The 14,328-nt window shown below is 53.3% G+C and overlaps 1 protein-coding gene across 3 annotated transcripts in view; it reads left to right on the forward strand.

The window, feature by feature from the left end:
• SMG6 (SMG6, nonsense mediated mRNA decay factor) overlaps positions 1-14,328 on the forward strand; it is a 109,729-nt gene that overhangs the window by 20,793 nt on the left and 74,608 nt on the right. For all 3 annotated transcript variants that reach the window (XM_027666914.1, XM_027666915.1, XM_027666916.1), the window contains exons 9-10: positions 4,227-4,288; positions 8,129-8,274. In XM_027666914.1, the coding sequence (XP_027522715.1) occupies positions 4,227-4,288; positions 8,129-8,274 (208 nt within the window). The remainder of the gene's footprint in view (positions 1-4,226; positions 4,289-8,128; positions 8,275-14,328) is intronic.

Genomic DNA, 14,328 nt, shown 5'->3' on the forward strand with positions numbered 1-14,328 from the left:
CGCCTGGAGCCAAACGGGTCCACACTGGGTTGAAGCGCAGCAGCTCTGCTTCCCAGCCCAGATCATGGCACTCTTGTTCCTGTGCTCTCCGGTGGCATTTCCAGGGTTGCTCTTCTAGGATGGGAGACACCATTTTCTACCCTTTTTTAGGTCAGTGCACGGTCTCCTGAGGAGGTTTGAGTCTTGCTTTCTTCTTTCCTGGCTCAAGACATGACAGACCTTTCCTGAAGACTTCTGAGCGCCGCGGTTCTGTGCTGTCAGGCCGTACTCCCCGTGGCCTCACGGTGATTTGAGCTGGCTGTTCAGGCCTGTTGCTATCTCTGCTCTTTTAGCTGCTCCTTGAGAAGTTGTTAGTCACTGTTGATTTCTTCCATGGTAACAAATCCAGTTGGGTTGGCAGTGAGGTGTGTGAATGCTCCCCAAGCAGCACTGGGCTGCTTCCTCTGGTGAGGTTGCCTCTTCCCAGGTGGATTTAGTCTGTCTGCACATGCTGACTCATGACAGCCGAAACAGCTGTTTTCAGCTTCAGGCACTACTGTGTGCAGGGACCCCTTCTTCTTCTTGACAGCTGGTTTGTTTTTATAACTAATGCCTTCACTATATGCTCATAAGTTCCGTATCGGTGATGCCCACTTTTCAGCTGGAAGGGCCAAAATCCATTTTTTGACATAGTTTTGTTGTTGTATAAGCCCTTTCTTGGTGGGTTCTTCCCAAGTGAGCAGCTGGAACCATCCATATTTGGTTCCCTGTCCCAAGGAGCAAAGTTGCCCGCAAAGAGCAGCAATATAATTGTACAGGGAGTCCTAGTCTGTTGTCCTGACATTGGCACGAGGACCATTTTTGGGAAATCTTTGAAGAGGATTGCTTTTGGGCTGCAAAGTGAGTGTAGTAAGAAGGTACTAAGTTGTTGCAGGTTTCATGGTAGAACTGTGAGGGTAGTGAGTGTGCTGGCAGTGCTTTTGGGAAGTGTTCCTCTCCGCCATGTGAATGCAGAGCAGCAGGTGACAGAACTTCGAAGTCGAGCCGAGCCCACTCGGTGGAGGTCACTGTTTCCCTCTCACTGTTTCCCTCTCACCCCCGTGAGAAGCAGAATTTGATGGAAGCAGCTGGGAGGGTTCCCAGAGGCTGAGGGACAGGTGAGTCAGTAGAGAAACAGTCATTCAGAGAAAAGCCCAGTCAAAGCAGCCCGTGGCCTTAGCGTGAACTCAGAGATGAAAGGTCCAAAGTTGAGTGATGAGCTCATCAAAACCTTGAGGCTGTGAGAGAAAAAGTGATGAAAGAAGCGTGAGTTGCCTGCTTGAGATGCCACAGTGCTGGGGCACACAGGGCTCTGCCTGGGCTTGCTGGGTTTGTGATTAAGTTGGCAAGAGGTATGAAACATGCTTCATTCCTAGAGGCAGGTATGACATTTCCTTAAAAAAAGCAGTTATCCGTATGCACATATCTGTGTCCCAGCACTGTACTGGTTCGGGTGGAGTGCGACTGATTAGTCCTTGGGCTTGGAAATGAAAAGGCTGAGTGTGAAACTTGCTCTAAGACAGGGGTGAAGCCAATGTCCTGGTAAACCCTCCTGGAGCTGGGCATCTGTGGAAACACTCTGGGCATGTCCCTGCTGGGTGCCACTTTCCATTCAAGGTGGGGAGTTTTGGTTCTCCCCTGCTGACGGAAAGCAGTGTGGAGGATTGCAGTGTGAGCACTCCCAGGGCTGTGGGTGAATGTGGGCATTAGAGGAAAGCTTCTGCCCCAATTTCTTCTTTCCCCCACGTGCAACCTGCCAATGAGTGTTGCTTTCCGGTAGAGATGGGTCAGGCCACAAGTTCCTTCTCTTTTCCATATTCCCCATCAAAGAGCACAGAGCATGGACTCTCTCCTCCAGCTCTTGCACAGGGGCTTGCTGTGGGGCAGAGCATTGTCCACTGCCCCAAGAAGGCTTTTGCACTGAGCTGGGGGCTCAGATTCCTTAGGCTGTGTCTGTGTCAGGGTGTGTGATTTTAGCCAGAGGGGCTGCAGTCTTTCTGCCTCCACAAGCTGTTGACTGAAAAAAAATACCTGAAGTACCTGTTAAAAGTTTTAAGCTCTCAATTGTCATAGTGTCCTAAGCTGAAGAATCAGCTATATCCAAACTTCACTGGCAAAGTGAATAAGGGCTTTGCTGTGCTGTCCCAGTATTCCCCAGTCTCTTCTGGGTTCCATCTGCAGAGTCAATAAAATGGTGGCAAATAAAGTTGAGTTCTAGTGAAAAGGGCTCTTTAGGGCAGCAGTAAAATAGTGAGTAAGCAAGAACCCCTTGCTGCAGGGGCCAGTTTAATTGGTCTGACTTGTTTTATGAGACAGGTTTTATGTTTAAACTCGCACATGGCCCAGGAGCGACTCTGCAGCAGGGCATCATTCTCCTGCATGGGTCCTCCAGGAATGCAGCCGGGTTAATTACACCTCACCGAGCAATCCCACCTCGCAGAGCTTCTGGCATCAGTCATGGCATGAGCCCAGGGGCTCAGAAAATGGGAACAGGAGCTAGCACTAGAGCTGGGACTGCCTGTGACAACTGTCCCATGCAGCCAGACTTGGCAGGGAGTTTGGGAGGCACCGCCCAGTGCCCGTCTTGCATCCTCTGGCGTGTGCCCAGCTCTTGGCTGGGCATTGCTATGGCCCTGCCAGGTAATCTCATCCTCTCTCTGTGCCTCTGATTCCCCCTGTGAATGGAAGTGGAGGAGTTGAAGCTATAAAAGCCTTGTGCAAATGGGAGCAGCGTGGTGGTGCTCTGGGCCGCTCCTGGTGAGCGTCTCCCCGCGCGGAGCTCGGAGCCTGGCTTTTCTCACCGCGCTGAGGCTGTGCAGGCGCACGGGAGAGAGGAAAACCTCCTGCTCTGGGGGAGGTAAAAACGAGGCCAGTCCACTCCTGGTGTGACACGGCCACCTCCAGGGCCAGGCAGAGTGAGTGCTTACCCACCCACAGCCTTCCTCAGAGCCGTTTAGATAAGGACTGGGAAAGCCCTGAGCAGTAGTAAGTAATTATTCAAGTCAGGTTTTGGAGTTAGTGGACCGAAGCAGGGCAGGAAACTGCCTTCATGCCGTGTGCTGCAGCCAGCTTCCCTGTGTCCTCTTAACTCCATATTCATAGAATCATGGAATGGTTTGGGTAGGAAGGGACTTTAAAGACCATCTAGTTCCAACCACACCCCTACCATGGGCAGGCACACCTTCCACTAGACCAGATTGTTCAGAGCCCTATCCAACCTGGTCTTGAACTCTTCCAGGAACGGGGCATCCACAGCTTCTCTGGGCAGTTAAATAGCTGTTCTCTGGCAGTTCAGTAGCAGCTCTGCTGCTGCAGGCTCGCAGAGGCTTTGCTGGTACATCTGAACTCCACCTCTGCAATTGCCTTAAGCTGGAGTTAAATGACAGGGTGCAGCATCACCCCAGTCTCCCCTTGCTTCTGAGAGCTGCTCCTGGCAGGGCACAGACAAGTGCTTTGAGCGTTGCTGCTGAGCTCACCATGCTGGCTTCTCTGCAGAAAAGCACTGGGGAGGACATCCCGCTCCCTCTCTGCCTTGTCCAGCTGCTGCTCTGCCTCTGACGCAGTCAGGAGCACGGAACAGGCTGCTGCTGGTGGTTGTGGGGTTGTTTTTTCCATCGATAGGAATGCTAGTGGGAAAGGCTGCCTTTGGGGACTCCTTCTGCAGAACCCCTTAGGCTGTGCCATGCTCTGAGATGGTGAGACATGGAGGAGGGACCTTTGCCCAGGGTGTGGGTGTCAGATTGGGGTGTCTGGGGTGCGTATATCGGGGTTGGGGTGCCCAGGGTGCAGGTACTGGGGTTGGGATGTGCAGGGTGCAGGCATTGAGGTTAGGGTGCCCGAAGTGTGGGTGCTCTGGATACAGGTATCTGGTTGGGGTGCCCCGGGTGCGAATATCGGGGTTGGGGTGCCCGGGGCACAGCAGCCCCTGCACAGGACCTCAGGACCCGGCAGAGGGTGCTGTGTCTCCACCGCCTCTCCCGGCTCCAGCTCCAACTCCAGCTGTTTGGCACTTGCCTCTGCCTCTGTGCATGATGTTTGTAAGAGTTTGGGCATGTCCATTTGGTTCCCATCTCCAGTGCCACCCCCAGCATCCAGGCCAGGTTCTTCTGTCACTGGGGACATTCTTAATTCACAGGAAATAGGAGAGAGTTTAATTGTTTTCTCCTCTCTCTATTTTTTTTCCTTTTTTTTTTTTTTTTCCCATGCAGCTGAACAAAAGGTTCATCCTCAGTTTTCTCCATGCCCATGGGAAGCTGTTTACCAGGATTGGGTAAGTGTGCAGGATGTTTATTTTATTTTCCTACATTACAAGTCTTTTTGGAATTTAATATTGTTAGCAACTAAGCTGTGTTTGGAGCTGAGGGCACAGGGTGTGAATTCTTGCAGGCCTAGCCTCCTGGTTTTTATTCTCCTTACCCGCCCTCTGATCCACACTGCTTATAGCTTGGGCTTTTCCTTCCCCCCACCTCAAAGCCTGTTCCTGCCCATGCACTGGGACCCTCTGGCAGAGGCAGAGCTCAGATAGTTGATACACACACAGGAGGGACTAGATGCTGTTTTCTCTCTCTCCCATCATGCTCCCTCCCCTTTAATTTCTGGGTTTGCCCTCCTCTCTTCTACTCCCCCCCACCCTTAAAGAGCAGAGAGGTGGCTCTGGGGGGCTCTTGGTGACTGTTGCCTGCAAGGAGCACAAAGCCATCGAGGCAAATCCATGTGGTGGCTGAAAGCTGCCGTCTGGAGCTTGTCAAGACAAGCCTTGCCCTTCATCTCCTTGCTGCCATTTCGGTGAAAGCCTCGTAGCTGAGAGCTGCCCTGGCTGTGGGAACTGGTTTGTACAAAGTGCCCTTGGCAATGGCTGTCAGAAACTGGTTTCAAGTAATTGAGCAGCTACCCTTGAAGCAAAGCAAGCCTGATCCCAGCCTGGGCTGTGATCCCAGCCTGGGGGACATCCTTATGACCCAGAGGGCAGAGCTCAGCCTCACAGCCGATGGGCTTCCCATGGAGCTGTCTCTGCTCTGGGTCCAGACTGGCCCTCACTGTCGGGCTGGGGCTGTGTGGGAGCAGCTGTTGAGGAGAGACCTTGCCTGTATCCAGACAGTCCCTGGCAGTGGTGGTCTCTGCTTGAGCCTGCCAGTGCCTCGGAAGCAACTGGAGTTTCATGAGCTCTGTTGGCTCCTTCCATCTCTTGCAGAGCTGTTGGCTACAAGTTATAGGACTGAGACATTTTCCAGGCCACGTAGGTAGTGTGGATTCAAAGTGCCATCTTGTCCCTACTGTTGGGGTTTTTTGACTCAGATGTACAGTTCTCTGTCCCCTTTCCCTCCTGGAGTGGGGAAGCACAGCAGTGCAGGGCAGTGCATGCAGCCTGACACTTTGGTGCTTCCTCCACCCAGCGCTTTCTGGGATGACCACTCAGGAGAGTCACATGCTTCACTTTGGGCCCTTCGTTAACAACGGGAAGCAGGAGCTGTGCTGGCTGATTTGCTGAAGAGTGTCAGGGTGAGGGGGAGAGCCATCGGCTCTCTGCCTGTGCTCTTGATCTCTCCCTGAGTCACAAGGCACTGATTATCTGCTCCCGGGCAGGAGCCTGGCCTGCGGTGAGGAGGCAGAGCTGGATGTCCTCCTGCCTGCAGGAAAAGAGGAGGAGAGCTGCAAGGGCCCACAAAAGGTTTGGGAAGTGCAGCGTGTCTGTGCTGGAGGGCCGAGCATCCGGGGGGCGGCTGATCCCCAGTGCTGTGGGGCCGTGCTCGTGGCCAAGCTCTGGTTGAACAGATGCCAGCAGGGGATTAATGGGATGTTGCAGAGATCAGTTGCACATTTGGCTCCTGAGACTTTTTTGTAATTAAGATGCAGCATTTGAGGCAGTTGCTTCCCAGGACAGTCATTTAGAAAACCCAAGTATGTTTAATGGTAGAATATCCCCTGAAGTACTTAGAAGGGAACTAGAAAGTAATACCATGACACAGGAAGAGAAAATCGTCCAGCTCTGCTAAACAGCTTCCGCGCTTAAAATAGGTGAAAGGTGAGGAATAGGCAAGTTCTCTTTGGGCAGGATCCTTGGTGATTTATCTGTAAAAAATATGGAAAAGATGATGTTGCCCTAATTGGACTCTTGCTCCTAAAACCACAGGTAAGCAATTTATTAAAAGCTTCCGCTCGGCTCCTGACCTGCTGGTTCTGAGCTCAGTGGGGTTACTGCACGCCGTTCCAGATGTGCTGTGGTATCAAAGCACAGCTGGTGGGGCTGAGGAAGCCCTCGCTCCTTCTTGTTGTTATTCCATGGCAATAATCTTCATCTCCTCACTAACAACCCATCCTGCAAAGGGCTCCTCCATCCCCAGAGTCCTGTCTGCCCTAGGAGGATGTTGCTGGATACGCTGGGAAGTGGTCTGAGATTTCTCAAAACTAGGAAGTCTTTAGAAGCAATCAGTTTGCTCTAATTCCCTGGCTGTGCCTCAAATCTAGGGAAGTTGCCTCTTGCAGGAAGAACAGTGCTTTTGTGTCAACGGAGCTACTCTGTTCTGCACAGCTACAAAGTACAAGGGGCCTGTTTGTTACAGCCCATGTTTTTGGGAAGGTAACGGTGACTTTGAATTGCTCCAGCAAACAGTGCCAGGGGAGAGGGTACCCTGCTGCTAGGCAGACCCAAGTGTTGAAAGGCACCCCTGAAATATGGCTAAGAAGAAAGCCATTTCTGTCCTTAAAAATAGAGCTATCAGTGTCTTGAAAGTCCGTTGGGGAAGCCCAGCAGAATTGCCCGTGTGGGTTACCAGAAGTGGCTCATTAATCCAGCCTGTAGCATGCTGATATCACAAGATCTGAATCTCTTGGGGGAAAACAGGGGAAATTGCTATGGAGGCCCCTGAGGTCGCCTGTCCTGGCTCCACAGAGGGTGAGGCATCTGGGTTTTGGCTCCCTTGCTCCCATGTGGACACCCAGCAATGTCACTGGTAACTGGAGGGGACACTTGCTGGAAGATACTCAGTCTGCAAGGTCTGGCTGTGGCTTTTTCTAGTGTAGAAACAAGAATTAAAGCAGCAAATGTAGCAGAAGAGGCAGTGGGACAGAAGGACCTTCCCCCCTCAATAGTTTCCAAGGTTTTGGACAGTTTCTTGGTTATAAAGTTGTCTTCATGGGATACCAGGTGAGGACTCTCTGGGAGGGCTGTTGTGGGCAACCACATCTCTCTCATTTTTGGGAATTGACTGTGCTCTCTGCGATGAGTTCAGTTTTTGACCCCACTTCAGCTGGGAGGTTGCTGAGGATCCAGCAGCTCTGATAAAGTGACCTCAGCTAATTTCCTTAGTGATGAAGAGTAGGATAAACGTGTCAGATTTCCCTGGGTGCCTGTGAATGGTGTTGAAAGCACACCCCATCCCCAGCCGTGGCACCGCAGCCGCGGGCTGCTGTGTCCTGACGCGCGACGGCAGCGCTGTGGGCTGCGGGGACCCGCTCCAGCTTTGACGTTGTCAGCAGCTACACGAGTCGGCGAGTCCCTGTCCTGTGGGGCTCGAAGTGATGAAGTTTAGGGGCTCAATCAGAGTGCTGGGAAGTGTGTAGCCTTGGGGGGGAAAGGGGCTCGGTGCCACGGGATCCAATCCTGCAGCGAGGAGCCCAGGGACCGGCACCACTCTGGAGGAAGCACGCTCTGGCCAACATTCAATGCACTGGAATTGCCACATCCGCAATGTGGCACCAGTGTGTGCATTCTGCTGCAGCCTGGGTTTCTTGGGAGTCCCATGGGCTGCTCCCAGTCCAAGTGAGCTGCTGGCCCCTTGGCACCCCTCCCAGATTGGTAGAAGTCAGTAGAAAAAAATGGTTGGTCAGAAATGACTCATAAAGGCCGTGTTTTCCTGCCAAAGGAATGCTGCCTGTCGGTCACAGAGCAATCCCTCACTGCCATCTCTAAGGAAGGCTTCAGCTGCCTCCGTTGCAGCCTGCACCTTCATTCCCTGCGGCTCCTGGACAGGAGACAGCACCTCAGGGGTTCCCCCTTCCCCAGGAGATGTGACCTTCCCCAGGAGATGTGACATGGGGTGAGCCATGTCGACTTCCTGCCCTGCATCCCGGGGCACAGCCGGCACTCTACAGCCTCTCTCTCTGTCTGCAGGATGGAGACTTTCCCTGCGGTGGCCGAGGAGGTCCTGAGGGAGTTCCAGGTCCTGCTGCAGCACAGCCCCCCTCCCATCGGAAGCACCCGCATGCTCCAGCTTGTGGCAATCAACATGTTTGCAGTGTACAACTCCCAGCCCAAAGGTACCACGTGCTGCTTTAGGGGAACTGGGGTGGGGATCAGCCACTCTCCGTGGCTGAGCTGCTCATGTGGAGAGGGGTGGGGGGACACACCAGCTGGGGACAGATGGGAAGGCGGAGCGGCGGTTGGATGCCTGCGGGTGTCAACACAGAGGGACCTTGGCTGCGCTTCCGTAGAGCTGGCTGAGGTGTCTGAGGAGTGAGGAGGCATCACATCTCCCTGGAGCCTGAGTCATCAGGACAGAAGGAAGACACTGCTTTACTCCCAGCATTTAACGTGGGCCCTGCTCAGTGTCTCTGCTGCACCAGAAGGGCTGGGAGGGTCTCAAAGGCCTTGACTGTTGGGAGAATGGTATTGCCTGTGGCTACTTGTGTCCGTGCAAGTACTGGGGGATGTGATGCCGCTCTCTGAAAGGCCAGGCTGGAGCTTGTGCCCATATTAAGGCAGCTTGAGAACAAAGCAAGATCTAGTGTTACTCATCCTCCTCCTCTCACCTCCTCCATCCATCTAGAAGCCTGTACGTGGACTCTACCATTGACAGGTTTAATCTGTTGGTCAGCAGAGATGCCACCAAACCCAAGCCTCTTCCACTGAGTTTAAAATGATGCTTCCAGGGAATGTGTTTTTCCCTGTGTCCCCAATGACACACAGCAGCAGGTACCCAGGTCTGCCTGAGCTGTTTGGGAGCAGGGATGGGGCTGTGCTCCCTGGGTGGGAGGAAGTGCCATTTCACATGCCGATGGCTTGGGATTTAAATCCCAAAGATGAAGGCCTCCAGCTGATGGATTTCAGCTAAAGCCACCGTGTGGGCGATCAGGCTGAGCCCCAGAGAGCTGCTGCTGGAAGATTTCTCCCTCGTGAACCAGTTGGCCACTTGTCAGACTGGTGGTTAGTGGCCAGGGTCAGCTGATGGAGTGAACCAGCACCAGCCGGAGGGCTGGGAAGCAGCTCCTGTGTGCCGTGCCTGCCTTGCAGGCACCCTCCTCTCCTGGGGGAAGCTCCAGGGGAGCTGTCAGTCCTGCTGGTGAGGCAGCCGTGCCCTCCCGCCTGCCAGATGCCAACCAGCAACGGCGTGTTTATCTTTGAACTGCAAAGTGCTTTATGATTATAAGCAAATGCTTCTGCATGACGGTAATTATTATATTAGTAATATTAATAATACCCCTGGTAGTGAATTAACAGTGGTATCTGTGCTGCAGACAGGAGTGGGTGGTGAGGAGAGGAAGAGATTTGTCTGGGCTGGATGGCAAACCCCTGTGGCAGAGCTGGCAGTGATCCCAGCTCTCAGACCACTGGACCGTGCTCTTCCATCCATACCCAAGTTGTGGATGTGTGTGAGTGAAAAAGGGAGCACTTTTTTTCTCACGAAAAATAGGTGTTCTCTGAGTTTTCTGCCTCCTGTGTGGGTAGCTGCCAGCTGCTCCCAGCTTTCAGATCTCTGGAGAAAGCAAACCTGTTCCTGCTGGGGACTGCAGTCTGTGTGTGGAGCAGGTGGCAGTGTTTGTGGAATGCCTGCAGGTCGGATGGCACCATGGCTGCCATCTGAGGCTATGTGCCCTTCAGGGGTTTCCCTGAGGAAACCCTGAAATATTGCTGGGAATATTGTTGGCAAAGCAAATCCTGTTGTCAACGCAAATGCCCTGGTGGTCTCTGAGTGCTCGTATACCAAGTGCTGGGACAGCACAGGTTGAGCTTAGTACCCATGCTGCAATACTGGGAAGAGCTGGGTGCAGATGGAAATAAAAAGCAAAACAGCAAAGGGTCGGGAGTTTAGAAGGCAAGCAGGAATGTTTGCTGGATGATTAGTGAATGCCCAGCATGGAGCAGGGGTGCTGGCTCCTTCCCCGGCATGTGGGCTGCTGTGGGCAGAGGCCTGGCTGGAGCATGTGGCAGGAACGCTGTCGGGAAGGTGCGGGTTTCCATTTCCCAGCACATGAGTCACCTCCCTGCGCTGCAGCAGCATGGGCAGCAGCAGGAGCGAGGGGGCTGAGCCGCCCCTGTGAGCCTGTGGGAGGCTGGCGGGGCACAGGGAGCAGTCCCACCCTGCCTGCATCCCAGATTGCCAGGAAGTGTTACTGGGGAGCCGACCGTAGTCAGAGCTTGGCTGTGTCCGCTCTGTAGCGCTGGATCTAACTTTGCTGTTGGACCAAACAGCCTCCAGAGATCTCCTCCTACTGAAATCCTCCTGCAAATCTGGGATCAGAGCGTGTCTGTGTCCTTCCCATCGCACAGGCCTGACCTTCAGCTGCGAGCTCGCGGTAGCAGGAAGAGATCCGTGGGTTCTCTCTGGGGCCGGGAGGGAGGTCCAAGAGCCTCTCTTCCCTGCTGTCAGGGGGTGTTCTCTTCAGGGATAGCTGCTCCCTCCCTCCCCTGTCATGTATTTTCAGGTCTCTGGAGCCCCAGTTACTCCTGAGAAACTTGTAAATGTGCTTGTTTCCTTGTGTCTGGTGTCTAATGAAACCCTGGTGCTGGGATCCAGTGGTGCTGGCAGTTGTGTCACAGTGTCACAGGCAAAACAGTTGCAATGTGGGGAATTTCTGCAAAATTTTAAGCCCCTGAATACAAACCTTTAAGCACAGATTCAGGTATTAAGGAAAAGGAAACCTGAGCAACTAAATGCTTTAATAAGCGCCTGTCCTCCCTCTTCCTCAAACTTACACAAAACATAATCCTGACCCATCTCAGCCTCAGTTTCTCCTATTTTTGGTGTGGATTGTGCCAGGTCTGCCTCAATTCCTTTAGTGAGGCAACAGGCAGCACAGGAGGTTGGGATTTGTGTGTGATGGTTTGTATCCGCTGCTCTTTGCTTTTTACTCATTTTCTTTTACTGTGGTGTGGGTTGGCTGTGGTCCCTCAGGGGTGCCCCCCCCATCCTGGTGTGTGACCCCCGTATGGCAGTTGTGGCATGTCCTTTGTATCTCTGCTTCCAGCCACTGACACTCTTTCATAAATCAACCTGTGCAGGGTCACCATGTGCTCTTCTGACAGGATGACTTTTTTTGAGGTGCATTGAGGTGTTTGAACTGGTTTCAGAGCCAGCCAGCTGTGAGCAGCACGTGGCATTTCACATCCTCCTCCCACGCAGGTCACTGCTGTGGCTACCTGAACCCTGAAGTGGTTGCCCAGCCAGGGCTCAGGTGAGCACAGACAGAGCCCTGTGGCCTGGGCTGGTGCAGGCAGCTCAGCTTGTCCCCAGGGACAGCACCAGGCACACCAGAGCTGGTCTCAGCTGCCTGTGCAGCCGGGCAGCACTGGGAAGACCCTGGGAGATGAATTGGATCCGTTGTTTTCTCTGAGAGAGGAAGCCAAAGAATTCCCACATGAAGTGCTTCCCCTGCTGTTCGGCATCAAACGGAGTGTTCCTGCATTGTCCAGCGGGGCAGGAACACGCCGTGCAGCCAGTGAGGGTCCCACTGACCCTTCTGTCTCTGTCAGGAGTGCTCAAGGTGTGAAAAAGCTTCTTGTAGACCTCAAACCCACGAGGCAAGGAGTACCCACCCAGGGGAGGGAGGCAGAGAGAGACAGCCACTCTACATGGCTGAGACTTGCAGTTGCTGGAGCTTTCCACAACAGGACATAGGTAACCACCAATGTCTTGGGCCATCCCGGGCTGTGGCTGGGGTGGGATCATTGTGGGGTGGCCCGTTTAACAGTTTGGTAGCCATCTGCACAACCAACTCACAGGGAAGCTTGGATCCCTTCATCCCAACCACAAGCACTCCAAGAATTTTAATTTTTTTTTAATTCTGTAATTTGGGGAAATAAAACTCTGGTTTCTGAAAAGACTAATTGAAGCCGTGCTTGCGGCAGGGGCATCTTGGTGAGTGGAGGGAGAGAAACCCCCTCCCAGCCCATCTGTGCCCAATTTACTCCGATCTGGCCTCTCTGAGGCTTTTTTCTTTCTCTCTCTCTTTAATAATTTGTTTTATAATTCCTGGAATCAAACCCATCTCAGACACACTGTTTTATTTTACTGTATTATTGGATTATACTTCCTATAAATCACTGGATGTTATTCATAGGCCACCACCAGAATAACTTCCCCTCCACCCCCCCCCCTCACAGCCCCGCATTCCAAACAAGCACACACCAAAGTGGGGGTGCAGCAGCACGGGGCACCCTAGAGACACTTCCCGGAAATCCCAGCAAATTTGCCTGGCTGCGGGTGTGAAGCATCAGGCTGCAGCACCTGGATGCCTTCTGGCACTCTCAGGCCGGTCGCGTTGTGCCGTGTGGAGGTTGTTAGGAGGTCGGGCTTAGGTGGAAGTGGAGAGGGGAGGGGGCTGCCATATGTGCATCCTCAGCACATGCAGGGAATGAAGTTGCATCCCCCTGGGGCCGAGCAGAGTCGGGGCACAGAGAGAGGCACAGGGAGGGTCTGGCCGAGTGCGCGGCTTTAGCTGAGGATTGGGAAAGTGTCTTGTGTTTCAAGCAGAGGAAAGTGATGGTTTGGGCAGGGTGAGCAGTGTATAGGGCATCTGCTCTGCTGAGCCCAGTGGATGAGGAGGAAAACCCACTGCTTGCACTCTAGTAGTGGGACTGTGCTCATGTGGGATGTGAGGGCTCCAGGGGGCAGCCAGTGTGGCAGGGGCAGGCTGGGCTTTGCTTTGCAGCCCTCTGGGTGTGTCTTCTCGAGTGGAACATGGTCGGGTTCTCTGTGCAAGGTACCGTTGACTGGGAAACCATAAAGGCTCATGCAGAAAGGGAGATTGCACGTCCCACTGCCTGCAGCAGATTCACAGCAGTGCCTGTCCCCTCTGCACTGCCACACTGGTGTCCTCAGGGCAGTGTCCAGTAGGTCAATACTAGGCTGCCAGGTTGGAGGTACTTTGCCTGGCTCAGAGAGCTGCTGTCACACAGCAAGTGTATGCTGACTGCAGCCTTTGCAAGGGTTTCCTAATACATGTGGCCCTGCTTGCTCCTTGAACATCTACACCAGCTTGAGTTGCTGATCTTGCCCAAGTCTTGATAGGCATAACAAAGGATCTGCAGTGTCTAAGCAGGTACAGGACTTCCCCTTTTCCATGTAGGCTCAGCACCCAACCTGGCTGGAGAGGATCCTGAGGATCCCCTGAGATCAGGCTGTGCTGTGGTAACCAGCAGCCTTCTCTGCTGCCATCCTGCTGCTGCTCACAGCCCTGTGCTGGACAGAGCTGGTTTTGCTTTGCTGACTACAGCTGCTCAGGCTTGAGAGCTACAGCATGAACCCTTAAAATATCCCCGGAGATGGTGCAGGGGCTGATGGTGTCTGCCCTCAGCAGAACCTCAGCTCTGACCATTGCCACAGTCTTGTGTCTGCCGCTTGGACTCTGCTTTGCTCAAAGAGTTCACTGCAGCATCAGAAAGGGCTCAGAGGAAAAATCAACTGATCACCTGCAGCAGCTTCATCTCGGTGTCCTTTCATGAAGCTGTAACCACATCTTGCATGTTGGAGCTGACAAAAGGTGTCGGGAGTTGAACTCAAGAGAGTCCAGTGCATCTGCCTGAGTTTAAAAATAAAGCAGTGCTGTGGGTAGCTGCTTTGGTTTGACGGAGCTTTAAAATTAGGCACAGAGGAAAGCTTAATAAACCTCAGGCTGTAGATAGCAGCAGCACCTTGATCTTTCTTGGTATGGGGAGCAGAACTGAGTCCTTTTCTCTTAATTTCCCTTTTTGCATGGTAAATATGTGCTTCAGCAAAGTCCAGCTGGCACCTTGGAGCAGGCAGTGCTGTGGGCCATGGCAGCTTTGGGCACAACAGGGAGGTCTTTGAAGATGTCACGTTGCAGGGCTGTGTCGTGGGGATGCTGAGCATCTGCAGCCCTGTGCTCTGTTGAGAGCAGAACCTGAGGTCCCTCCAGCTGCCCGGGGGACTTGGTTTGCAGTGCAAACACAGCCCACTCGCTGCAGGGAGGCTGGAATTGAGCGATTTGGTAACTGGCTTTCTCTGGGTGCTGGAGCTTCAGTCATCATACAAGTGTGGGCTGAGGTGTCTGTACTCAGGTCTCCAGCTGCACTTGGCAGTCACTATGTGACTTTCCCTGTGAGACTGGGCGGTGCTGTCAGTGAGGTGGTGT

This window comes from Corapipo altera, unplaced genomic scaffold (assembly GCF_003945725.1).
Source record: "Corapipo altera isolate COAL_440 unplaced genomic scaffold, ASM394572v1 181, whole genome shotgun sequence".
Lineage (NCBI taxonomy): Eukaryota > Metazoa > Chordata > Aves > Passeriformes > Pipridae > Corapipo > Corapipo altera.